This window comes from Melopsittacus undulatus, chromosome 1, assembly GCF_012275295.1.
Source record: "Melopsittacus undulatus isolate bMelUnd1 chromosome 1, bMelUnd1.mat.Z, whole genome shotgun sequence".
In the NCBI taxonomy this organism is placed as follows: domain Eukaryota; kingdom Metazoa; phylum Chordata; class Aves; order Psittaciformes; family Psittaculidae; genus Melopsittacus; species Melopsittacus undulatus.
Window position 1 is genome coordinate 31,203,109 of NC_047527.1, and position 27,192 is coordinate 31,230,300.

At 37.9% G+C, this 27,192-nt stretch overlaps 1 protein-coding gene across 1 annotated transcript; it reads left to right on the forward strand.

Annotated features, from left to right (window-relative positions):
* The first annotated feature begins 2,689 nt into the window (after window positions 1–2,689).
* On the forward strand, window positions 2,690–26,231 carry PEX2 (peroxisomal biogenesis factor 2). The gene is made up of 2 exons (XM_005150819.3): window positions 2,690–2,971; window positions 22,249–26,231. The coding sequence occupies exon 2, from the start codon at window positions 22,270–22,272 to the stop codon at window positions 23,182–23,184; it is 915 nt and encodes a 304-aa protein (XP_005150876.2). The 5' UTR covers window positions 2,690–2,971; window positions 22,249–22,269; the 3' UTR covers window positions 23,185–26,231.
* The last annotated feature ends 961 nt before the right edge of the window (window positions 26,232–27,192 follow it).

Here is a 27,192-nt window from a genome sequence, read left to right on the forward strand (position 1 = left end):
CACTCAATCCCACTGTCCATGTGAGCGACAAAGATATTAAACAAGACCGGTCCCAACACCGATCCCTGAGGGACACAACTCATTACTGGTCTCCAGCCGGACATTGAACTGTTGACCACAACTCTGTGTGCAGTCATCCAGCCTGTTCTTTATCTGTCGGGGGGTACACCTATCAAACTGATGCCTCTCCAATTTAGAGACAAGGATGTCATGTGGGACAGTGTGGAACGCTTTGCACAAGTCCAGGTAGATGATGTCAGCTGCTTTGTCCCTGTCCATCAGTTCCATAGCTCCATCATGGAAGGCCACCAAATTGGTCAGGCATGATTTCCCCTTAGTGAAGCCATACTGGCTGTCACCAAGCACCTTGTTGTTTTTCATGTGCCCTAGCATGCCTTCCAAGAGAATCTGCTCCCAGATTTTGCCAGGCACAGAGGTGAGACTGACTGGTCTGTAATGTCATCTTCGTTCACACTGAGTCCTGGAGGACAGAGATTTCTCAGTGGCATGAGGTCCAGATGATCTCCTCATAAACACAGCAGAAGGAATAGCAAGAGGAAACATGTCAGATGAGTACAGAAGTAAGGACAAACTTCAAATACTAACTACGCCTATTTGTTTACTGTTTCTTTCAGGAACTGGAATGAATGACAAAAGGTGGCTTCATCATGAGTCACTCATGAACTATTCTGAAACTCATGTTCAGAAATCATGTCAAAACTCTTATTCTACACATGAGACTTGTTCAGCACTCCTCAGTTACACTTCTTGTTACAGGGTTTGTAAGTATTCCAACCATTGAGAACTTAGCATTGCAAGCTTTTGTTCAGAACCCTCATGTGACAGATGGTCAGCTGCATCTGGAGGGTCAGGCCAAAACACAGGCAAGAGACTAGAGAACAACCTCTAACCTAGAAAGTGTGGCTCCAGAGACAGTCACAACTGTATCAGTCTCAGAAAGAAGCAACACATTGTTTCAGTTTTCAGTTGGGCCCTCTACTGCCTTTCTCTCTATGCCCATTTCACAGTTCTCACTTCCCAAGGGTTTTAATGCTGATATAGATCTTCACAGTGCCCTTCACAAGGAAGTGTTTTTGTTTCTGATTCAAACATGAAATGATAATAAATGATAATAGAAAATTAATCCATGATACAATTAAATTGCTCCTCAGCAGAAATATCATGTGGTTTTGCTTAAAAAACAAAGCAAAAATCACTGCAAATACCTCTGTGTATATGGAAAGCTATCTAAACATTTGAGTGTGACAGTTTTTCCTTTATTAGTGGTCATAACCTTTCCAGTACAATGTCTTTCTGTGAAACAAAAAAGCAGTCCTAGCTCAAAAGGTAAACTAAAGTCATTTTGCTTAAAATGAAGTTTCCATATAAAAGATGCAATCTCCATTTTGTGGAATAAGCCATATGAATTAAACTTACTCACTTCAAACAGCTCTACAAGAGGAATTACTCATTGTTAAAAGTTAGGCACCTGTTTTGAAGATGCTTTGCCATTGTGAAAAATTACGTGTTTTTTCTATGACTGGCTGCTCTAGCTGACAAAGTTTCTTATAGGTGCAGCCCGCCCGATACAGGTGACAGCATCTCCTGTTTTTCGTTAATCCCTTCTGTGCAGCTTGTGAGTGTGAGTATTCAACAAAACCGTTCTTTCAAGATCATAACATTCAGAAAGGGCTCCATCCTGTTTTGTGACACAAGTAGTCCAGAGTGGTAGCTAATTTCCTGGGTCTGAGTCAGAAAAAAAGTAGCATAAAATCCATCAATACATGCCCATGGAATCCCCCCAGTCCCTCAGCCTCCTTAGCATAATTAATCTCAGCAAGGTATACTCAGAATTGGGACTCTTAATGTCACCTCTGAACCTGTATTCATGAACACACAAAAAGTAAACATAGCTACTGCTTGGAAATAAATCACTAGCTGAGCATCTTTTGTATTTAATAAGCAATGTAGATGCCTCTCAACCTGTTCATACAGTAAAATCTTAAAGTTACCTTTATTTGCTTTCTAGAACTGTAATAAGCAACTTTCCAATGTTCCTCAATTGTGTAATACATTTAAATAATACCTCCTGAGATATCTAAAACACTTCCAGGCCCGTGAGGGAGAACTTGGCTGTCACTAACGCCAGGCACCAAATGACCATGACTCAAACAGCGCTGAAGAAAAGCTGCTGAAGAAACACGGGCCTGCAGTACTTACAGTCTATTCAGTTTCATCTCTCACAGCCCTATGAATCCTGTCAGGAAACGCTACTGAAACCCCTCAGTGCCCTAGGCTGCCCTCAACCCCAGGCTGCTCGGCCTCGCCGCCCCGCACCACCCTCGGTGATCGCCCCATCCCGAGTCGGAAACCCCTCCACCGCCGTAAGGACAGCCAAGCCGAGCAGAAGCCGCCGCTAGCGCTTGCCACGCTGAAGGTAGCGAAACTGCAGCTCCGCTTCCAACGAGACAACGAACCGCTCTCGGAGACGAAAAACCGCCCAAAACCACCCACAACCCAACAAGGCCCTCTCCCTCAGCCCGCTCGCCACACTCAGCCCCGAGTCAACGCCCCCTCCTGCCCTCCCATTGGCTCCCCGTCCTCACCCGCACCGCTGATTGGCTTTGCGGTCCGTCAATCAAAGAGCCCCAAGGTTCACCCGAGCATAGACACTATCCGGGAAGTTCTTCTGGCGCGTCATCGCTGGCTTCCAGAGTACTTCCTGCAGAGCCGCTCTAGGCGGTTACCTGTGCTCACGACTGTTTATGCTGCAGCCGCTCTAGGCAGCAGGAGGTGGCTCTATGACCTGATAGGGCCTGCTGGCGGGATACTGCCAGTAGCCCGGTGGTAGCCTCGAGGTTGCCCGAAGAGGCGCCGTCCGTGCAGGCCTTCACTAGGAGGCTTGAAGCGGCACCTGTCGCACCCGTTACCCCTGCAGGGGCCCGGCGGCCTGGGCCCGGTGGAGGCGCAGGTCAGTCGGTGCGTTGGGCGGGAGGAGGTGTGGTTTCTGCCGCCCTGCCCGGGCAGACAGCTGCCGCCGTGCTGCTGGAACTGTGGCCCTCGGCGGAATCCGGCCAGGCAGCTCCAGCAGATTCGAGTCGGTCTGCCGTGGTGCGGCGGCGGTCCTGCAGGGCTGTTGGCGTGACTTCCCTGAGCCGGCTCTGGGTGCTGGTACTGGCCCTTCTCACAAACAGTTTTGTTGCGCCCCACGCCCTTCCTGAGCGTCTCGGTTCTGTAAGTCCCTCTGAAGTCCCGCTGAGCGCTTCAGCACGCTAAGAGACTGCAAGGTCTCCAGCTAGGCCCAGGGTTAAGGTAAGGGAGGATGGAGCTAGGTTAAGTGCTTCGCAGACAGGACAGGGCATAATGTTCTAGTAAGTTTTAATCTGAACTGTTACTCTGATGGCAGTTGGGAGAGTGAACCATTTGCGGACTTCCAAAGGTTTTTCCTATGACTGGCTGCTGTAGCTGACAAAGTTTCTTATAGGTGCAGCCTGATAAAGGTGACAGCATCTGTTTTTCATTAATCCACTTCTGTGCAGCTTGTGAGTGTATCAAACCATTTGCTACACAGTTAATTTAGTTCTAGTCTGAATGGCCAACGTGATTTGGCAGAGGGGATGAATTCTGCTTATGGTATATAGTCCATAATGAAAACCACAGCACTGTATATTACTATTGATCCCTACGTATATATCTTGTATCATCTTTTACGTGTCAGTAAAAGAGAAGTGTTCACCAAGGTCGTATATGAAGTATGGTCAGATTGTACTAAAATCTGATGCCAAAATATTTAGCCATTTGTTTGATTATACTTGAAGTTAGTAGTTTCTTGTGTAATTTGTTTTAAGCTGACATCAATATGCAGTTCAGCAACAGTTGTTGATAAAGTTTTCACTTTAAGATTGACACTATTTTTATTCTTTATGAAGATCTATTTTATCAGTGCTTTCTTCTACAAAACTTTCTATGCTTCTATTTCAACTCATCAGCAGTTTGCTTTTCACTTCCTGGGTGTCCATCATCCTTCCAATATTTTGCTGTCCTATACACTGCAGTAATGTTTTGAAAATAATTTTTCATCTTTTGGCTAAATCAGATATTACTTTTATTGCTAAAAATTGTCAGAAGTTGGCCTGTGCAAACATTCTTCTGAAAGGAGCATTATTTTTTTCATTTTTAAAAATGTTAATATTTTAATAGTTTATCACTTGCAATATATTACCATGATGCTTTTTCCCCCCCTCCTCCCCATATTGTTAAGTAGTTGATAGAGTCAATCGACTGGAAAGTGGAACACATTTAGTGCTATTGTCTGTGAAGGTTTTGCAAGCATCTTAAACTTACATCCTCTTTCTTGCCTACCGATCTAGATTGTGTTGTGAGAGGTTTAAAGACATGGGCTGTTTGGGTATTTTTATAATTTATAATAAATGAAATAATAACTGACAATGTTTATACATTAAAGCCCAACCCCCAGTGTTATATGTATAAATATTTACAGATTTTGAGGTAAGAACTGAGTATGTTTATTGAATACAGAATTGTGGAATGGTTTGGATTGGAAGAGAACCTTAAAGCCTATCTAGTTTCAACTCCCTTGCCATAGACAGGGACACCTTCTACTAGACCTGGTTGCTCAAAGCCCCATCCAGTCTAGCCTTGAGCACTTCCAGGGATGAAGCAGCCCTAACTTATTTGCGCAACTTGTTCCAGTGCCTCACCACCCTCACAATAAAGAACTTCTTCCTAATAGCTAATATAAATGTGCCCTCTTTCAGTTTAAAGCTTGAGGTGAAGGCAGGTGAAATTACTTCGCTTCAAATTTTACCTCTGTAAGTCCTTTTAACTTTTAGGCCTGCCTTGGTTCAAACTTGTGGGGGTTTTATTTGTTGAGATCAACCTTTTCCCCAGTTAAGTCAGTTCCCATTGAAGCTTTAGTGAAACTTTTCATGTTGGTATAACCGAGTAAATAATTAAAATTGGGCATTTCTAATAGTGATGAACTTAACGTGTATTTGAGTCAGGTGATGCTTAAGTCTGTCATAGTTACCCTTACTACTCTTGGAACAGCAGTACAAGCATATAAAATCTCATCCTCCGAATTTATTTTTTAAAAATTTAGTTTATAAGACAATGGACCTTCAGATCGGTTTTGAATCCATCCACTGATTAAAAGGCTGGAGTGATGTGCTTCATGTCATGGTTCATGTTAGTGGGTTGTTAAGGACTAAGCTAGATATATGAAATGTCTGATTTGTGCAAGAAGGTGTTTAGATTTGGGAGGGAGGTTTTCTTCTGTGTGTTTTCCTATTAGATTCCTTTATTAGTCCTCACACCCCAAGACTTTTTTTTTTTTTTAGAGCAGTAATGACTCACAGAAAAGTTTTGATACTGTGATTCATGGCATGTAGGAAGCAAATGTTCCTGTAATGAACTAAATAAAACTCAAAACTTGCAAACAGGTATTGATAGTATATAAAGACTTTGTTAGATCCTTCATAGAATAGAATAGGAAAGGTAATTTCTATACTGTGACAGTTTTTGACACTGTTACTAATCCAAGGACCTCCATTTGTGCTTTGACATGAAATGCTCTGATGCAAGTCAAGAAAGACATTTGATCTTCTCCTACGTTTAATCTTACATCTTCCTTTAAAGTGGCAGTTCTGAAAATTGCTAAAGACTGCTACCCAGAGAATATTTGGGATGGAAGGAAACAAGTTTACAGCTACATACTGTCAATACAAAAAATATATTGTAACATAAATGACTCAAGATGGAAATAATCAAGGGGTAGAGAGCAATGTCCAAGTCCAGTGTATATACTGTATATTATGTATACAGTAATGAAGCATATATTTCAAAAGAAAGAAAAAATAAAACAAAGCCTACATTAAATTAGTTTTAAAAAATAAATAAGGGAGTGTATGGAAATATCTTTGCTTTTCATATGTTTAAAACAATTGGAAAGTAATTTCAAAGCTTTGAGGTTTAGAGAGAGTGGGGGGAAAGGAAGGAGTTTAACATATTTCTGAAGGAATCCTAGCAGCAAATTAAACAGTAGACAAATCAGTCAACAATTTGCTGTTATAAGTACCTTATTACTATTAACTTTGTGCTTTATTTCTATATTGGTTATAATGGCCTACTTTTAGGAGAAAAAAAAACAAACTAAGAAATCCCACAGCACTGGTGCACTTGCAGTTGCTATGTTTATTCAGTAAGAACACAAATCAAGAAGATCCAGCAAAAAAGAAAAAATATTATGTCCAGCTAATGCTAACTGATAAGATTTAGGCATAAATATAACTATTAAATTAGTTTGTAAGTGTGCTCTAATGATAATAAGAAAAATAAGATAATAAGAAAAAACAAAAAATGAATAAGCTTTTGAATTGAAAGATGGCACTGTATTTTATAAGAAATGTTCTTCGTATCTCACCAATAAGCTCATTCTGGATGAACATCAGTCTAACTGAAGAATATATAGAATTGTTAGATTATTTTTAATATCTGACTTTCTAAAATTTTTTAGATACTTTACGTTTTTTGGGCAGAGAAGGTTTTTTTATAAGACTCTCTAGCTGTATGGTCCCTGGCAGAAACTAATGTAATCTATTTCTGATTTAGTCAGTTACTGATATTAGTACCTTCCTTCTCTGAGAGCCTGGCTTAAGTATTAGACAGCAAGATCATTGCTTTGGACTTCAGGAGGTCAGACCTGGCCTCTGCATGGATCTGCTTGGAAGAGTTCCTCAGGATAAGTCTCTTAGGACATCCTCATAGAGAAGCTGATGAAGTATGGCCTGGGTGAACTGACACTGAGGTCAGTATGAAACTAGCTGGGCCCCCAGGGGTGGTAATCAGTAGTGCAAAGTCTAGTGATGGGCTACTAGGTAGCAGTGCACTCGAGGGATCAGTACTGAGTCGGATGCTGTTTAATATCTTCGTTAATGTCGTGGTTTAAGCCCAGATGGCAACCCAGAATCCATGCAGCTGTTTACTCACTCTCCTCTTCTTTCCCCAGCACCCAGAGGAAGGGGGAGGAGAATCAAAAGACTGTAACTCCCATGGGTTGAGATAAGAACAGTCCAGTAACTAAGGTATAACATAAATCACTACTGCTACCACCAATAATAATAATGATAAGGGAAAGAACAAGGGAAGAAAACCACCCACTGACTGATACCCAGCTCGACCCAAGCAGTGATCTAGCCCTTCCAGGTAACTGCCTCCAGTTTATATACTGGGCATGATGTGCTGTGGTATGGAATACCTCTTTGGTTAGTTTGGGTCAAGTGTCCTTTCTCTGCTTCCTTCTGGCTTCCCCTCCTCTCTGGCAGAGCATGAGACTCAGAAAGTCTTTGGTCAGAGTAAACATTACTGAGCAGCAGCTGAAAACTTCGGTGTTATCAGTGCTGTTCCCAGGCTGAAAGTCAAAAACACAGCATTGCACCAGCTACTAAGCGGAGAAATAATGGCAGCTACTGCTGAACCCAGGACAGTTAATTATGTGGGTGACAGGGCAGAGTGCAATCTCGCCAAGTTTGCTGATGGGACTAAAGTGGGAGGAGTGACTAATAGGTCAGAGCATCATGCTGCCATCCAAGGAGCTTTCTGAAGTTCAAGAAGGGAAAGTAAAAAGTTTTGCACCTGGGGAGGATCAGCCCTGTGCCCTGGTATCTGCTGGGTGGCAGTGGTCTGGAAAGCAGTGGTTGAAGAAACATTGGAGAAAAGGCCCTGGGGCTCCTTGTGGACACCAAGTTGAAAATGAGCCAGCAGTGTGTCCTTATAGCAGAGTAGGCTAGCTGTAACCTGGGCTGCATTAGGAGGAATGTTGCCAGCAGGTCAAGGGAGGTGGTTAAAAATCCTCTTGCTTTATTCAGCAGTGCTGAGGCCATGTCTTGAGTGCTGTTTTCAGTTCTGTGCTCCACAGTATACATGAGGACTGGAAAGCCCTGCACAGGGCCACGAAGTTGATTAAGGGATTGGAGCATGACTCCTGTGAGGAAAAGCTGCGAGAGCTGGGACTGTTCAGCCTGGAGAAGCAAAGGCTCAGGGTGGAGGGGTGTCTTATTAATGTATATGAATACCTGCAGGGAGGGTGCAGAGAAGACGGAGCTGGGCTCTTTCCAGTGCTGCACAAAGAGGATGGAGCTGGGCTCTTTTTGGTGCTGAACAGTGACAGCACCAAAGGCAATGGGCACATGCTGAAACACAGGAAGCTCTGAACATCAGGAAACACATTTTCACTGAGAGGGTGACCAAGCACTGATGGATTGACCAAAGATGCTGTGGAGTTTCTGTCCTTGAAGATATTCAAAACCCATCTGGACATGCTTCTGGGCACTTGGCTTCAGATGGCCCTACTTGAGCAGGGGGAATTGTACTTCAGGAGCTTACAGTAACACACCGATTCCTTTCTACTTGCCCCTGTTATCACATTTATAAGAATAAAAAGGGGGGTTGGGTGACAGTCAGCTCTGGAGTTTTCTCTTTTTTTTGTTTTCTTAGCTTGCAGTAAATACACAGGCAGTATTTGGTAACCTGCCAGTGGACTTTTCACACACACTTTAGGAAATTCAAACAGTGAAGCTGCTCTGTACTACTTCAGAGTGACTTCAAAAAAAGACCCCTTTGCTGGCAAGCTTCAAGAGAAGCATGTTTTTCTTTAAATCACAACCAACTCCATTCTATAAATATTGTGAAGTGTCTATTGGTCCTTCAGATTATATATATATATATATATATATACTCTACATGTATTAGCTCTATACATATGTTTAGTATATGCTAAGCTGAACAACTTATACAAAATATGAAAAAGATGTGTTTGCGCTTGCATGTAACTTGTGCATTAGAAGATTATAATTTTTTCAATTAAAATCAGGCTTTTGCTAGAGTACCCTAATGTAAATTTCTCTAGCAAGGTCTGGTTTCCAAATGTTAACTTTCCAGGAACAACATCTGACTTCGTACAATTTTTTAGAGCATGCAGAGAGTGAATTTAAATTTCCAACCTACATGATGCTGAGTTGTGTATGACGAAAAATGGTAATAAGACTCAAGCTCATTGTATTGCTGCTGCAGTCGATGACAGCCCTTACAACTTACTACATCTCTTGGACTAAAGCAGAGGGTTACTTCAGTATGGTGTTTTCAAGCAGGATGCTTATGTTTAGGGGTTTGGGTTTGAGTGGTTGGTTGGTTGGTTTTGTGGGGGAGCGGAAGGTAGTTTTATTTGGTGGGTTTTGTTGTGTGGGTTTTTTTGTTTGTTGGGTTTGTTGATTGCCTTTTTTTTGGGGGGGGAGGTGTATTGTAGGTTTGGGCCTTTTCTTTTTTTGAGAGCTGATTAGAATATACACATTTTCCTACAGTGAAGGAAGAGAAAGCATGTGATGCTGCAACTCTTCTTAACTAGCTAGTTTGCTCTCAATGCCAGCTACTCCACAGCACTTTCTCTATTTAAGTAATAAAGTTAAAAGCAGCAGATTTAAAGAGTGCGTGTTCTGCTAAAAAGGTGCAGGCTCAGGAGTTGGCTTGTGCTGTCTGTGGACAAAGAAGGTAGCAGGTTCTGTCCTGGAGCTTCTCAGATGACCTAAATGGTTCTTGCATCCATGCATCTGATCTACATTTGCAAGCATTTTCAGTTCATATCCAAACTTTACAAAAAATCTTAAGCAGAAGGAGAACAGAAAGGGTGCTATCTCTTTGTAATATTTTTCTCTCAGAGATGCTGGTAGTGGGTTTCGGGGACTGGGGGTGTTTGTTTAGAGATACAGTGCAGGAAATCTGGAAGTCAGATTATTTCAGGCCTTTCGCGAAAGGAAACTAAATGCAGGTTTTTCAGAGAAAGTGAAAATTCTGAGAAAGAAAAAACTTTGAGGACAAACACATAGTATGGGAAGAGGGAGAAATTATGGCAGTTGTGCAGCTCTAGAATCAAGGTTGACTATGACAGGATCTGAGCACTTCCTCCTTTACCTGCGAAGACCTATGTAATTTTTTGGCCTTCAGAAGTAAGCTGAATCGCTCCTAATATTGATTGCATATGTATCAGCTTCCTGGGAACAGTCTTTCTAAAAATGCTCTCTGCCACTGCTGTTCTCCACTGTGCCTGTTTTTGCTGATACTGGAAGTGGGTTGGAAAAGAAAGGAAATAATTCAAACTTAAATTTGAAGAAGACTTGAAAAATAAATAATAGTATTATTAAAAATAATATTGTTAATTCTATAAGCAGAAGAGCTGACAAAAGATATCAGAGAAGGGGGCTGGCAAGGGGAGAGAGGAACTTTTCCTGCAAAAGAAATTAATAAAGGACCATAACACTGTGGGGCATAACTAAATTATGAAGGGGAATTGATGTTGAAGTCGCAGAGGGATTGTAGAAGCTGAACAGTGTACAGCTAAGGCTTCCTAGTAAGGAAATTATTATCCCTCTCCTAAACTGTTACTTGTAATATGTGTGTGCAACTGTGCCAGTGGATTGTGAAATGCTAATGAAGTTATAGGATTGAGGGGAGTGTGGTGAAAGACTATCAGTCTTCCCTTGTGTGCTTAAAGGTGCCATAATTACCAAGTAATGAAACTGTTAAAATTTGGGGACACTGAGTACATCTAATTTTCCCAGCATCCCTATTAGTCACAGTGTATGTCAAATATTTCAAAGTACAATCATATCAAAAAGGTAAGAGTGGGAAGGAATCACATAGCGTTACTTACTTAAACAAAGTAGCCTCACACTTGCCAGTCTGCATGAGTCCTGCATCAGACTTGAGCAAAGAATTTTTTTTTTCTTTTCAGTTTTGAAAGTTAGCCAAAAATTTCATCATTTCTATTTACAGTGTTGTGGTGATATTATCTTTGCACACTCAGCATGTTGGGTTTGAAGACCATAAGAACAATTTAGTCAAATTAAGAGCTTGGGTTTCTATCTTTCTATTGACTTTTGGTGGATGCAAGAGTGTGATGCTAAGATTCAAAGGAAGCCAGTTTCATGACTTCCTGCTTTTACTGGCCGTGATGCTCCTCATAATGGTTCTTCATGCATCTTACCTGATGTTGTACTGACCTGTTTGTGTGCTAAATAAACAGGAAAGAAACTTTAAACAGGCTTACTTCCTGCCAGTTCAAAATGCAGGAACAGTTCAGTAGAAGGTCTAAATGAATTTTGGTACTAGTCTGTATGAAAAGGTGACAATACATAGTTGAAGGAAGATGGGAGGAAATGACATTTATTGTTAGAAATTACAGCAGCTTGTGTTCATATAGAACACAAGCTGAAAAAATGAAACATATATGTCAGGTAAAGTACTGTTCTTTATCCTTCCACCAGTTGAGAGTTCTTGATTTTAATTAGATCAAATTATTCATAAGTTTGGCCATATAATACAGGGTCCAAACTTAAAAATGACAGTGAATAGGCTTATCTTTTTATTGATATGGGGCCTTCTTGGCTGTAACATATCATAACTGCATACAGTCTGTAACAGCATTGCTTTTACATACGGTCCTCATTTTGGTACAAATGTGGACAGCAGTTAAGAGTTATCTGTGCATTTAGTACAGATTTTAACTTTCTCATCTAATAAGAATTTTTAAGAAAAGGTTCAAGGACATTATGTTGCTGCGGTGCAGTATTTGTATCAGCATTGTTACACTTGCATATTGCAGAATATTCATGACTGTTCAGTTGGTATGCATATGTACGTAAAAAGCAAGAAAGGTGGAATAAAATCTGGGCAGTGTCTCTTGTTTGCAAATGATCAGCCTAAGGTGTTTAGTGCAAAATTGCAGAGTTCTGTCATCTGTGGTAAATTGTATCAGAGTATATGGAACAGGCATTGGTTCTGAATCCCTTCTACATATCTTCTCCTGTTACCTCCACACCAATCTAGTGATCCGTTCATATGGATCAGACAGGTGGGAGAAGGACAGAAACACAGAGCTGTGAAATGGGAATTTTAGTTTACTTCTCCCTTCCCCCCTTCTCTTTTGCTAGTGTTGAATGGAAGTAAGATAGGAGCATGGAAAAGATGCATAAAATAGCAGTTGATCACAGTGCTTGATAAATAAGGCTATAAAAGACAGAGTGCCCTTACTGCAGTAAAAAGCAGATATTACCTATGTCACGAGGTATAAGGCCAACTTTTCAGGTAATAGTAACCCACAATTGAAGGCTTCAGTTGTCCACAGGGCCCACAGCCATGCGTTCATGTCCTGTCTTTGAACCATTCTGAAACTGAGATGCATACCTGTGCCACCATATGATGTTTTGCCTGCTTTACACACAGGATGGCACATCTACTAAGCTTTACATCCTTTTCACTTTTACACATTTAATGCAATATAACTTTGTTATCCATCCATGTATCAGAATTTCATACCCTCCTCATAACCAAAATATCTTCAAATGCAGGGGTCTCCCTGTCATCTGATTATGTGATCATCAACAGTTGAGACCTGCATTCATAGCACAAAGGATCCTTATCTTTCCCATGCTCTTACACATACTGGTACTGGTTTAGTCAGAAATATTTTCCCTTCCTTCTAAGGGGCTGTTCTTTCCTAGTTAACCATCATAATTGCAACTCTTTTAAACAGCCGAGTCTGGCACCATTTTGATTCTGCAACAGTATGTGTAAGACGCTTCTCCAGATACTTAGCTCTAAAGAAAAAGAGTTGACATTGGGTCTTATAGATGTTAGAGCCTATATTGACTCTTCATCTTAGTGTTCAAGGGATTTTTTTGAACCATGGCCTTTGGAAAGTCTTAAGTTACAATGCAGTTTTGTTTTGTTCTTTTAAGGTTTGGGATTCTTCTATCACTGATTTAATTAAAAGGAGGAACAGTTATATTTCATTTAGTATAGCAGAGAATGTGAATTTACAAGCAGAATTGACATCTCTAGCACTGAATTTGCAATTTGATGTTCTAACGAGAAGGGTGACAAAAAGGAAATGAGAGGAAAAAGAGGAATTGGATATGGGGTGAAGAATAATAGCGATTCAATGTAGGAATTGTTACATGTTACATGCTATTCTTCCTATCTGTTCTAATAAATGAAAATTAGGGCCATACTTAAAAGGTTGGTAGGATGACATTATCTGGCTTTTATGCTACAAGGAATGCAAATGTACTTTGAGCTTTTGTTACCTTAAATTTAACATCACAAAATTTTAAATTTTCAAATGTAGCACTTTAAATATTAGTTACGAAGTAATGAGTCTGTCAGATCTAGTTATTTGCATTTGATAATCTGTTTTTTAAGAGTGCTGAGTGATCACAAATTTCTCTGAAGTCAGTGGTTGCTCTTAGCATTCAGCATATCTTTACTGGTGGCCAGTAATAGTCTTGGTTGCTAGCATTCATCGAGAGAATGTATTACACTGACACATGATTTTCATTTTCCATCAAATACTGACAGAAATGACTGATGTAGAGCTTCTAACAGTGCAGCACTTTCGTACTGCTCTTTATTACTGTTGTATCAAATTCTGGCTCTTCTGAGCTGGTTTTGATTTTGTAACTTGAAACCCTAATATTTTGACTCTGGCAGGTAGTTTATGGAAGATAAATCAGTGAGCTATCCTTACTTTTTCTTGCTCTCTCCAGGCATTCAGCAGTATGTAGCCTTATGTATACCATTTTATAAAATCTAAGCTTAATCTAAGTTAATCTAAGTTAAAGTTGGAAAAGCAATTGGTGATTTGAATGTGTCTTTGTCTTGTACTTGGTCTTTGGACAATAAATGTAATTATAGCATTTAGGATTCTGGAATTTTTGGTCACTTAGACTCTGTAGTGAAAATCTTAATCTATGTGATTTATTTGTTACACAGTTATTCGGTGTTTTCCTTTGAGAAACAGTCCTACCTCCCAGGAATATAAGAAATAAATAATATTTTATGTGATTGCAGTGTATTGCTGGTTTTTCAATTAGTGTTAGTAGTTATTCCAAATGGAATCAGTTTATGTTCTTTACGAAATGATAGGTATTTAGCTGAAGTATATAGAAACCCAGACAGTAATACAAAATCAATCTTTTGTAAGGTTATTTGAGGTAATGATATAGTGATAAGTTCATTTTACAGTGATTAAGGACAACACTGTTGGGGCTCCCAGTTAGACTTTGATCTCAGGATCTTTCTAAGTTTGATGAGCAAGCAAGAGATGAGAATTAATATTTAAGACATGAGGCTTGGAGCAACTGGTTTCCATTTTCTGTGGTTTATTATAACAGTTTACATAAAGGAAAATTTTAAAATTAACTAGATACATATAACTTGATTTCTTATCTTTAAAGTTTATTGTTTTCAAGTTGACATCTAAAATATTCTCTGATATTGAGAGGAACTGAAAAGAACACTTAAACGGAACAGACTTTCACAAAAAAACCCTCCAAAACAAAAGGCAAAACCAACTAGAAAAAAAACCCCACCTCTCAAAAAAACAAACAAAAACAAACAAAACCAAACCCCAACCACTCCTCAGTGTACTTGTGATGGGTGAAAAGATACCCTAACTTTATGAATGTAAAAGGAGGACTAGGAGCCTTGAGGGTATGGCTTGCTTTCTTTCCCTCACTCATCCAGCATGGCAACACTGAACGTATAATACCAAAAGCATTGCAGCTCTCAGAGAAAAGTGGACCTTTGTGTTAGTGATACCCTCTCCAGAGAGGGTGTGATTGCTAGCATACCCACCACATACTGCTTCTACCTGCCTGGGCCATAGATATGAATACTGGGACTCAGGAGAATCTAGTCTGTTAAAAAAGCTAAAAAAAAAAAAAAAATGTCTTTAATATATGTCCTGTTGGTTTTTTGTTTTGAGATAGTTTGTAATGATAAACTAAATAATGAATGCTAAAGAAACTTTATGTATCTCAGGAATTCTTTAGTGGCCTGAAAATCAGGAGTTGTCCAGGCAAGAATAATGCAACATGATTAGCAATGAATGTAAATGAATAGCATAGGAATGTAAGAATAAAATCAGTGACTCTGAAGAATAAAGTTTCAATTTACAAAGCACAGAAAAGAATCAATGAAAGGGTCCAAAAATCTTAAGTAAGAGGAGGCACAAAGGGAGAGGTCTATTACCTAGATCTATTACTAAATAAGAAAGGAGAACAAGTAACAGATTTTCAAAGGCTGATACTTTACTTCATACTTTATAAAAGAGATATATTGTGACCTGCTACTTTCAGAAAATGAATCTTAGACAGGAAATAAGAGTGGAACCAAAGCACAGAAAGAATAGCCTAAGGAATCTTAATATGAATGTGCTCAAATGGCAAATTCTAATAAAATTCATCCTAGAATGATTGAGGAATTAGGCACTGCTGGATTTATTTATTTATTTAATGTCCCAGAGTGAAAATAGACAGCAAAATGGGTTTGTGTGTGTGCATGCATTTCTGTTTCTCTATTTTTGTGTTAAGAGAATTTTTGAAGATGTCATTTTCAATTCCAAATAAAGATTCAGGAGTAAACAGTTTAGCAATTAATTTGTATCTAAAAATGTGGAGAAGGATTGTAAGACAGCCAGTATAGTTTGATGTCACCTTTTCATAAGAAGCCTCAGTCTGTTTCTTCTCTTAGAAAGGATGACAAGCTTAGTAGGTAAAAGGAAAACTTTAGTTACAATACAGCTTGGGTTTAGTAAAGATTTTACCCTCCATAAGCAAGCTAGGGAAATGTAATATCCATACTGTCTCTATTAAATTCTGATACTATCAGCATCAAGTTGAAAAATTGCCATTACAGAGTAATTAGCTATAGTACCCTGTCAAGATGAAAAGGCATTAATGAGTTGGATGATTGAAGAGAACACACACTTAACAAAAGTGACTGATGATACTAAGCTGGAGAGGGGTTGAAATTTTTTATTTGTTTTTTATTATTTATTCTGAACAGAAGATCTGAATCCAGAATACTTTTGATGAATTTGGAGAGAAACTCTGAAATCGATAAGATTAAAGCAGTGCAGGCAAGTACAAAGCACTGAGATTAAGAAGAAAAACTCAAGTGCATGAATACAAACCAGGAAATAATTATTGAGACAGAAAAAAGATCTGAGGATAGAGGTAAATACTCTCTATGCTGCTGGAAAAAAGCAAAATGTGAGGTTGGTTTGCTTGTTTTTTTGTTTGTGGGTGTTTGTTGTTGGTTTGGTTTTTTTTGTTTGTTTTTGCTGGAGCATCGTACCAGGCATATTGTAGGGAAGAGGATGTTGTCTAGTTTGGTGAATCAATATGAAGTTGGTCCCTTCGCATGCCTCACTGCTCTTTCCTCTTGAGAAAATGCAAAAATACCTGGAAATTCTTCTCCATTATTATTTTTTTCTGTGGAATGAAACCCTTCTTTAATAAGGATGCTTTAGATGGGATATGAGAAAAAGATTCTTGCAATTATTACGGTAATAGTCTGTCCCAGTGTTTTATCTGGAGAAAGTATGGAATTGGCTTTCTTGATAGTTAAATATCTGTCAAGATATTCTTGAGCCTGGATTCATGCTTAGTTAGGATTAGGTAATCTCTTGTAGTCCATTTCATCTGTCCAGAAGTACAGTGCTAAAACTACATGTTTTGGTTCCATGGAAGAGATTATCTAAAAGCTAAGTCATGAACTCAGTGAAGTGATTTGGCATGCCACTTCTTGCATCCTTAATTCAATTTTAAGTTAGATCAGTAAGGAAAAAAGTTCATTTTTTAACTTAAAATAAGTTTTTATTTGCTTTCCCAAAAAGTGTTTTGACAAATGATGCTTAAAAATATTTTGAAGCTTCTGCGTGTATCTGTCTTCTTATGAGGATGCTAGAAAAGTAGGGAATGCAATTGCAGTAACACTACTGAGACAGTAGAAACCCCTTGATTACTCAGTAATAGCTCTATGGAAGAAATTACACCCTAGAGGTTACTTGTATTTGTATATTTCTGCAGGCAAAGTTTACAGACCTTTAAATGTAGATTTTTTTTTTTTTGTGGGCAGAAAGAATTGACAAATATGTCTGATGGTAATACACTTCATACTGATAGTCCCAGAACAGGTCAATAATAATGCTTATATTGATAGCACCAATGCAGGAGATGTTACTTGGTATTATAGCTAAAATCCATGTTATCCCCTTAATTATAATTACATTAATATTGACAGGCTGTTGACAATACTCACATTACTATTGATAGATTTCTGTCAATAACATGTTTCCAAATAAAATACATTCATTCATAATTTGTACAATGCTCAATAACAGCACTAACATATACCAGAAGAAATTTCCCTTTCTCTGGTGATATGCAATAATTTTTTTTGCTGCACAGTGTACTGTACAAGTAGGATTGTTCATTTGTTTAGTAAAAAAAAACAACACCAAAGTATAGGTTATTTAAAGAAGCATTCTGTGTGGTTTTATTGTGGGAGGCATTTTTTTTTCTTCTCTGTGATACCTGTGATGGTGTAAAATTGAGGGAATCAAAGGCATATTGATATTGCTGTAAGAAGTTAATCACACAGAGGGGTTTTATGTATATTCACCTGATTTTTGACTGTTCAATTCTGATCATATGAGCTAAGCCTGGTAACATCCTTAAGTGATTATTCATATTTGCCTCTTTCATGACTGGCTCTACAATTCTGAGCTCTTAAATTTAAAAAATGCAAAGTAGACCAAATAAGAGAGTAAGGAAAGACAAACAGAATTTAATGCAGAAAATGGAGGAAAACCTACATTCTGCTTATAATCTGTGTAGCTCACTAGGATATGGAATGCAGAAATAGTATTAAAAGCACAAGCTAAATGTTTTGACATTTACAGGCTGTTTATAATCTAGTTTTAAACCAGACTCTGACACAACTGTTTGTGAAGACAGTAAAGCCAGAAAAATCTTAACAAATTTCAGAAAGGATTTTGTATGAAGTAATTTTAAAACAGAAAACTTCATTATCATTTGCCTATTATCATGTGAAAAAATGGGCACCATAGAGATAAAGAGGTTAATGACAATTCCCGACTATAGCAAAATACAGATTAGAATTTAGGCCCTTTCTCTCAAATAAACAGTTGCTGTTTATCCACATCATTAGGATATTTGCAGACATTTTCTATAAGAAAATACAGATTTCAAACTTTACTTATTAATATATGTCTATGGGAAGTAAGTACCTGCCCTGTAACTGGAGCAAAACCTTAAATCGGTTCAGAAGTAAACATAGTGTATAGCAGCACACTTACTCCTGTGCGTAGCACTCAGCATGCTGCAATGCACTTACACATTAAAATCAAAGCTATATAGATACAATCTTTAAGTAACTTGCAAGGTCCAGTTAACAGCCATGACCTATGGCAAACTTTCAGTGTTCTCAGCAACAAAGAACTTCAGTTGTACTGCGTAAATTGAGAATGGTTATCTAATTGGTAAGCTTTGCTTACATTGGAATATGATAAGCATAATTTAAGTTAAATTAGTACATCTGTATTAATAGGTTTTGTCTGATATTCTTCCTTTTCCATGCAGCTTATATAAAAGTGACTTCAAAGTTGAATCAGTCAGCTAGTTGGTAATTCAGAGGAGGCATTAAATATGTCAGAAGAGGTATTAAATATGTCACAGTTAAGCATATGGTGTTGATTCTAATTTTTAAAAAAGGGGAATTGGCTTTTGCAAAAATCTGAAGGTTAATGAACAGTGGTTGAATTTGGTTCAGAAGTGGTTCCCATTTTCTGTATACAAAGTTCCAACTCACTGTAGTTCTTCAGATTCACTGAAGTTATTTCTTTCAGATAATTTTATAAAGGATCATGGATATATAAAAAAGTATGGATTGTCATAATTGAAATAGATTCTATAATGAGGCTTGTACAAATTTTGGGGAAGGTCAAGCTCCAAGTTCTGGGGAAGATGTTTAAAGTATCTAGTCCCTCCATCCTCCTGTAAAAATTCAGGATAAATTCAATGCTAGAAAAGGGCATCATGTGATCAAGCTTTAAGAATCTCCAAGGATGGAGATTTCATAGCTCCTCTAGACAAACTGTTCCTGTGTCCTTGTGTCCAGTTAAAATTACTCATGCAGCAACTTAGAAGCAGTTGCCTCTTCTTTCACTGCATCTCACAGATTTGACTTAATCTTCTCTGCAGCCTGTAGATTCTGGAATATTACTATTAGATCACTTCTTAGCTGCTTTTAAGTTGAACAATCTGAGTTTCTTCAAACTCCCATATAGCAGGTGTTGGAGCTCACTAATGATTTTAGTGGCTGGATTCTTTCAGTTTGTTGATGTTCTTTTATTCTATTGATAGAAAAGAGGCAAAACTGGACATAGTGTCCCCAGTACAGACTCACCAATGCCAAGTAGAAGGGAATAAGCACATCCTTCAGTCTGCTAGCTGTATGCATGCTAGTGCACTTCATTAGGCCTTATTACTGCAAGGATGCACTGGTGACTTGTGTTCAGCTTGCTGCCTACCAAAATGCCCTGGTCCTTTTTTGCAAAGAAGTTATGTAGTCAGTTGGCTCCCAGCATATAGTGGTATGTGGGTTTTCTTGTGTATTTCATGATCCATCATAATCTTCTGTATTTGATACATTTTCCTTGAACTTCAGAAGGTTCTGCACAGATTTTGTCTACCTTGTTTGTGAGAAATGTACAACAGCAGTTTTTTATAGCACCTAGGATAATGGAAGTCAGCTAAAAAAGATAGTTGAACTGATGTTAGAAAATCATCTTTGGATCAAGAAAGCTTCTTGATAAGGTGTCCTATTCAGCTAAATTTAGGATTTTGAAAGCCGATGTTGTATATTGGTAATTGAATGGAACAGTACTAGGAGGGTAAGAGAAACTAGTAGAATGGAATTAAATTAGTAGAAGGGACTGAGGTGTTACCAGAAGTGAAAAAGACACTGGAGATTTAGGGATTATGAGTGACAGGTTTCCAAGTAGATGTTTATCAGAGGCTGTGGTTCCTAAATGGTAGTAAGATGAGAAGGGGTAAGAGGGTTAATGGTCACTGGAGCTGGAGTTTTTGAAGCAATACAGTAAGATCCAATAGGGATTGAATTGACCTTTTTATCACAAAGTGGAAAAGGTAAGTTATTGGGATGATACTGGATAATGCTTAGCAAACACACTTCATGCACTTCAGTCCTTACTGCAGGAAAGATGGAAGTGGGCAGTTGGGCATACTGCCTTTGTATACCCTTGTGTAGTGGCTTGTCAGGCCAGCATGGGTTGGTGCAGTGAACCCCATTAGCTGTTTGTTGAGAGGAGTTGGCCTCAAACTACCTTCAGCCATATTTTCTTTCTACTGAGGAAGGAGGATTTTAAATTGAGGGGAGCTACTGTATGCCCTACCCATGCAGCTAGTCTTAGTTAACTAGAAACTACTATTGTACAGCATCCATTAAAAACAAAATCATGTTTCCTGTTAGCTTTGCATGATATTTTTTTCCTTATAGACATGACCAGGTGTGGAAAACAGTAGGAATGCTACAAATGATAACAGAATCATTAGGGTTGGTAGCGACCTCTGGAGGTTATCTAGTTCAATCCCCTCTGCCAAAGCAGGGCCAACTAAAATGAGTTACAGAGAAACACATCCAGGAAGGTTTTGAATGTATCCAGAGAGAGAGACTCCACAACCTCCCTGGACAGCCTGGTCCAGTGCCCTGCCACCCTCAATGTAAAGAAGTTTTCCTTATGTTCAGTTGAAACTTCTTGTGTTTTAGTTTATGGCCATTGTCCTATCATTGGGCACCACTGAAGAGTCTGGCACCATCCTCCTGGCATTTGCCTTTGAGATATTTATATGCATTAATGACATCCCCTCTCTGTCTTCTCTAGACTACACTGGCCCAGCTCCTGCAATCTCCCTGTAAAAGAGATGTTCCAGACCCCTGATAATCCATGTGGCCCTCTGCTGGATGGTCTCCAGTAGCTCCTCTTCTTTTATACCAGGTTTTAAAACTTTTGGTGCACTCTGTTTCAGCAAACAGTTATTGCTTTGCATCTTTCATTCAAAGCAGGTTTGTTTTGTAGTAGGTTTTCCTCTTATAAATAGGGGCTTGAAGTACCTTCTTCAGTGCTTTGTTTAGGAGACCGTTGACCCTTGTTTGTCTGTTACGCAAAGAATCTGGTTTAGAAAGTGCAAGATGTTGCATAGTAGCTGAAATATACCACTTGTAAATCACTTTGGATTTATTTTTTTTATATGCACAAAAGAAACTAAAAATCAGTTACCCCACAATTTTGCATTACCAAGGCATTAGCCATATTTTGGTTTTGTAATTTATTGCATTTATTTTCTTAATCACAAAATTCCAAATACAATAACACTTAAACCAAGCAATTTAAAAAAATATTTGTATTTTTCTCTGTAATGCTTGAATAAGAAGAGCACATAGTTGTTGGAGTTGCTAGTATACATTAATCATCTTGCCAGGAAATTTGTTATACAAGAACTAGCACAATCCCACACCTGTCAAAAGACTAGAAAATACATGCAGGCTTTAGTGATGTACTGTATGATAATTTATGTCTGAATGCTGAATATTTTTTTAATCTCATATGATGATTCTTCACTAAACTAATTACTGCCTTTAGCAAGTTTTATCATTCCAATCTTTTTTTATCCATATTTTTCTCCATGCAATCCTTAAATTTGTTAGCATTTCTAAGGTTTTTACTTTCAGCTGCAGCTAGTGAAGTATTCATTTAGCAATATTTTCTGTCCACCCACTGTTCTTTTACAGATTTTGGTTAGTAAAATCACTTTCCCTATTTCTCCATAAAAAAAAAGAAAAGTATAATTTTATAATTCTTGTTTCTGGCGTTGTATTTTAAGGTCCAATTCAATGTTTCAGATATGCCTAGCAAAATACTGGGGGTTTTAATTTATTCAGTGTAATAGTAAATCTATGGAGTTTTTCTAAATATCTGTAAGATGTTAAATACTTCTCTATAACCAAATATAAATGTTACTGTTTGTGAGAAACAGTCCAATATATCTTTCTTTGAGGTGAAAATTTTTACTGTTAATGTAAAGGTTCCTAAAAGAACCTGTAGCTTATTAATAGCGTGGTAATGTACATCCTGAACAACCATTTTGTTACTCATTGTTTACTGGTGGTATAGATATATGGATGTCTACACATAAATAAATACATAAAACCAAGTTTGTGGGGTTTTTTATAAGAATAAAATTAGGAAATGCTCTGTTTACACTAAAATCTATTTGTGTTTATTTCTAGAAAGTTTTTTTTTGTGAAGAAATGGCATCCATCATTGGAAATGAAAAAAGTGTGAATCCTGTGCTCAGAATAAGTCAACTTGATGCTCTTGAACTAAACAAAGCCCTGGAACAACTACTGTGGTCACAGTTTACCAGCTGTTTTCATGGATTTAAACCAGGGGTGTTGACTCAGTTTGAACCAGAAGTAAAAGCATTTTTATGGCTTGTATTGTGGAGATTCACTATATACTCCAAGAACGCAACTGTGGGACAGGCTATTCTGAATATTCAATACAAGAATAACTTATCTCAGACAGAGAAATACCAACCTCTGAGCAAACACCAGAAGTTATGGTATCTTATTTTAACTGTTGGTGGAAGATGGCTGGAAGAAAGATGTTATGATTTATTTAGCAATCGTCAGATGCAGTCTTTCTGCAAAATTAAGAGTTGTATTAACTTTGGAGCTGGACTTCTTAAACTTTGTGGGCTTCTAAATTTTCTGATTTTTCTTCAGAAAGGAACATTTGCAACATTAACAGAACGTATTTTGGGAATTAGGTCAGTTTTTTGCAAGCCACAGAGTGTTCGTCAAATAGGATTTGAATACATGAACAGGGAGCTATTATGGCATGGCTTTGCTGAATTTCTGATCTATCTGCTGCCACTTATTAATGTACGGAAACTGAAACTTAAAATTTCTTCTTGCTGCTCACATATTGCAGGTCTTTCCAATAGCAAAAACACATTAACAGCTCACTGCGAAGAATGTTCACTATGTGGGGAATGGCCTACTATGCCTCATACCATAGGATGTTCACATGTTTTTTGTTACTACTGTATTAAAAGCAGCTATTTATTTGATATGTATTTTACATGCCCTAAATGTGGCTCAGAGGTACAGAGTCTTCAGCCATTGAAATATAAGTTTGAAATGACAGAATTGCACGCCTGATATGATGTTGATTTGGTTTTATACTGTACATGAAATATTTTTTCAAAGAGTTTATTGCAAAAATTCAGAAAGTATTGTAAACAGACAGCTTAAAGATGGTTTTTGAGAGTCTGCAATATGTTGTAACATGCGTCTTTACTGGTCTTAGCAGTTTACTGAGTGGAAGTGCCAACTTGCCTCTTTGAAGGAACGAAAAGTAATTTACTAGCTCTTCTGCTCTCTCAGACTACTTGATTCCACTTTGGTACCTTTACATTGCCAAGTCATTCTTCCTTAGATCTAGAGTCTGTTAGCCTGCAACTTTCTAACTTCATGCTGTAATACTTCCTTCAAAGATACAGAAGATGCCCAATAAGCTTTTACCAATTTTATGGATTTTTTTCCCAAGCTTGTTGTAAAAGTGTCTGCCATTAACAACTTAGCTAGTAGATGAATTTGGTGGGCAAGTCATCTTGTCATGCCATAAGAATAATTTTAAATTCAAATGTTTTAAATTTTAATCCCAGTGTGAGGTTCCACTGAAAAAAGGAAACGTGTAAGATGGATTGTCATCTTAGAAGTTTCTGAAAAATTTTTGTCATAGTAAACCAACATAACAGGATGTACACAGAATTGCTTTCTTATCAATAGACTGTAAGCTCTAAGTGATCCCTCTGGTAGACATACAGATACTCCATAGTGAACATGTGCCTACAGGTGTTATACCACTTGTACAAATACAGCGCACCTTCTAGACCTCCATGAGGTGACTGAGCTACTTTTCTGGCTCAGCCATGATCTTCAGTGACATACATGACCACTTTCCTCTTCTTCCCTACAAAGCTGAGGCACGCAGTCCATCATTCATTGGAATGTGGCAGCTGCCCAAGGTAACCCACAGTCTTCTGACTCAGAGACGCTGGAGATAACTTGACAGTGTGCTGTCTTTGGGACTTGCCACTCTTGTTTTTTTATGTGTGTGGTCAAGGTGAGTGCCAGACCTCAGTAATGGCTCACTGCCACACCAAAAAAATATCAACGCAGTTATGTGCATGTAGACGTGTAAAAAAAAAATAAAAAAAAGAGATATTCCTGGTTTTCACTGTTACTGTTTGCTTTGTCTGTCAGCTTTGCGGTGTTGTTATCATCCCCTGTTTTAACACTATCCATTTATTCTTTGACCTGTTTCTGTATGAGTTATTCTCTTAAAAATTGCAGTCCTTTTTTAAACAGGAAGTCTTGCCCAGAAATGTCATTAACACAAAAATATATTGCATCCTTTTTTGGTTCTTTAGCTGTGTAAGTTTTTGAGAATTTGAGTAAATAGCATTATACTAGCTGTGTTCTTGATTGGCTGTCATCAGTAGTCAGTCCCAAAAATAGTATGGTAACAACTGATCCAGTCTTTGATCTACTTTTATGAAATGGTTTATTACATTCTTCAGTGCCTGATTAAAACAACCCACCAGCCTATTTATTTGAAAATCTTAAATTCTAGGTTTTGATCTTTAGAGTGACACACAGTGCTTTCATCTGATGTAATTAAATATAGTTAGCAGGTTTGTAAGTATCTTTGGGCAGCCAAAAACTTCATTAATGCTGCTGCTGTTCTGTGAGTTGAGACTTCAGAGCAACTGCTTCCAGATACTGTGCCACAATGTATTATTTGCCATCATATGTGTGTATCAGCAGCCTGCCAGATTTATTATTCACAGTTGCAATTTGAACCAGCATGTACAAAGCTACCTTTATTAGAAGGATCAAAACTGGCAGGTCTGTTGGAGAATATCCTGGAGTTACTTGCTGATTCTGAAGTGATTCTGTATGAATTGTCCTTCCACATTATTTAACAGCTCTTCCCAAAGAAATGTATTTGCAGCCCTGTCTTTGACGTGGGCTAATGTCTCTTGAAAAATCCATCAGCATTTCTGCTACCTCTTTAGCTATCCTTATTAAGGTTTGTACACATCCAAAATCCAGTGTTTGTGGTTTATAATCATAGCAGACCTTTGTTTATTGTGGACTCTTCATTCCTTCTGAAATTACAGATAAAATATTGTGTTAAAAGAGCATGGATTTTTCTATATTGGACTCTGTTAGGTGTCATGTTCTTCTAATGTAGGCGTTCTTTCCTATTGAGAACTGTTTCTTTTTCCTGAATATTTAAAGAATGCTATTTTCCCTTTTCATTCCACCTCTCTCTCTCCTGATGTTTGGTTTACATAAGCTGTATGAATTTGCTGAGGTTTGTTTTGTCTTTTGCATTTTCATGCAGGTGAAAACCTAGTAAAATGTATACTGCTTTTCATCCCTGTTATAGTAGCAGTACAAAACCTGTTTCCAGAAGTTTTGTACCTCTGTTGTACAGGTATTTTCTGCTGGCTATGCTAAATTGCACTTGACTTCCCTGCTTTTCTTCTGCAATTGAACTTTTTGATGTTTAACTTACAATGTCTTATTATACCAAAGCTTTGGCCTACTACAGTATTACCTCATCATGAGTGTTGTTAGGTTTGTAGCCCATAAAACTGGCCTACTTTGTGGTCTATATCTTATGGCATAAATAAACAGTTTGCATTACCCTAATATCCTATATTCTGAGGTGTGTCTATAATTCTTCCATTTTTAATGCAAGTGAGAGGAAAAGTTTGGGAAAATAGTGAATCCTTTTGTCAGAAATATTCTTGATTTATTTATCTGCAGTGTGGTGAAACTTTTGCTCAGTTGTAGTCACAATTCACATTGATGAGACCAAGTATATTAAAAATACTACTTTCTACCAGGTTAGCTTTGTAACAGTTCAAAGTCAGTGCTCAGCAGCTTCCTTATAGCACTGTAAAATTACATACCTCTGTTCTGTTGTGTCATGTGATATAAACTGCAGAAAAGTAAGCTTTGATTATATTTAAAAATTAGATATTTCATAGACTAATCAAATGACAATTTACATACTAACTGCATGCTAACTCATAAGCACTACATTTTCAGGTTAAAACTCCACTGTAACAAAGGACTAAATGGTGATGCTTCTTTCAGTAGAGGGAATAAAATTTATTTTGGAATGTTAATTTCTTTAGTCCTTTTCTCTAAACAAAAGGGGTTAGTGTTCAGCTACCATGAGAACGTACCTATGAGCAGCCATGTGCATCAGTGAAAATGATAAATACCTAGAATTTAAGAAATGTAGAGGACCAGAACTTCTAACTTCTATTCTGTCCTGGATAGGAGTTACAGCCCTGTATTAAGGGTTTTATTTGTGCGCTGTTGTGTCTTGGGTGCTATATCAACATGTTCATTGTATCAGAAATCAAGAAATTAAATCATAACTGAAAAAGACTAATTGTATTAGTAGGCATATTAGAAAAGTTTTCATACCTTCATTTGAATGAGAATTGCAAGTTGTCACAAGGTATGATTTTGGAGGCATTTAGATGAAAGGAATTTGATAATGCTGATTACTTGCTTCCACCAAACATCACCACTTCATCTATATGTTTTAAGAGAGGTCTTGTTTAAGTAATGTTGTGAAAGACTTAAAAGCAGGAGTTTCAATAGTCTGTAAAATTAATTACAGGGAAAGTACCTGATCTCTGCATTACCTGGAAATACTTCTGGGGTTTTTTTTTTACATGAATGTGGGATGTGACAGGCGAGGATGATTTGGGCAAAGTGGTGAAAAGATGTTAAAGGTGAAAGAATTTTCCTAAATACATTCCAATGGATTTCCTCATTTGGGAATATGTCTACAGTTGTTATCTGAGATATATCATTCTTATGAAAACCAAGTTGACAAATAAATATACATTGGAACAGGAGGTTCTGAACTTTTTTTAAGAGACTTTTTTTTTTTCTCTTTGGCTGACTAATTACAGTTATTCAGTGGTAAGGCCCTTAGGTGCTCTTTAGTATTTATGATACAAATGCAAAGTGGCAAGCTAGTTTATAGTTACGTTCACTTTAAAAGTTTCTTCAGTTTTAGGTTCCAAAGCAAAGTATCTTTTGAATAATTCTCCTTTTGAGCAGAGTAAT

Excerpts from the sequence above, each read along its gene's own strand:
- PEX2 (XM_005150819.3), top strand. The coding sequence starts at position 22,270 with ATGGCATCCATCATTGGAAATGAAAAAAGTGTGAATCCTGTGCTCAGA.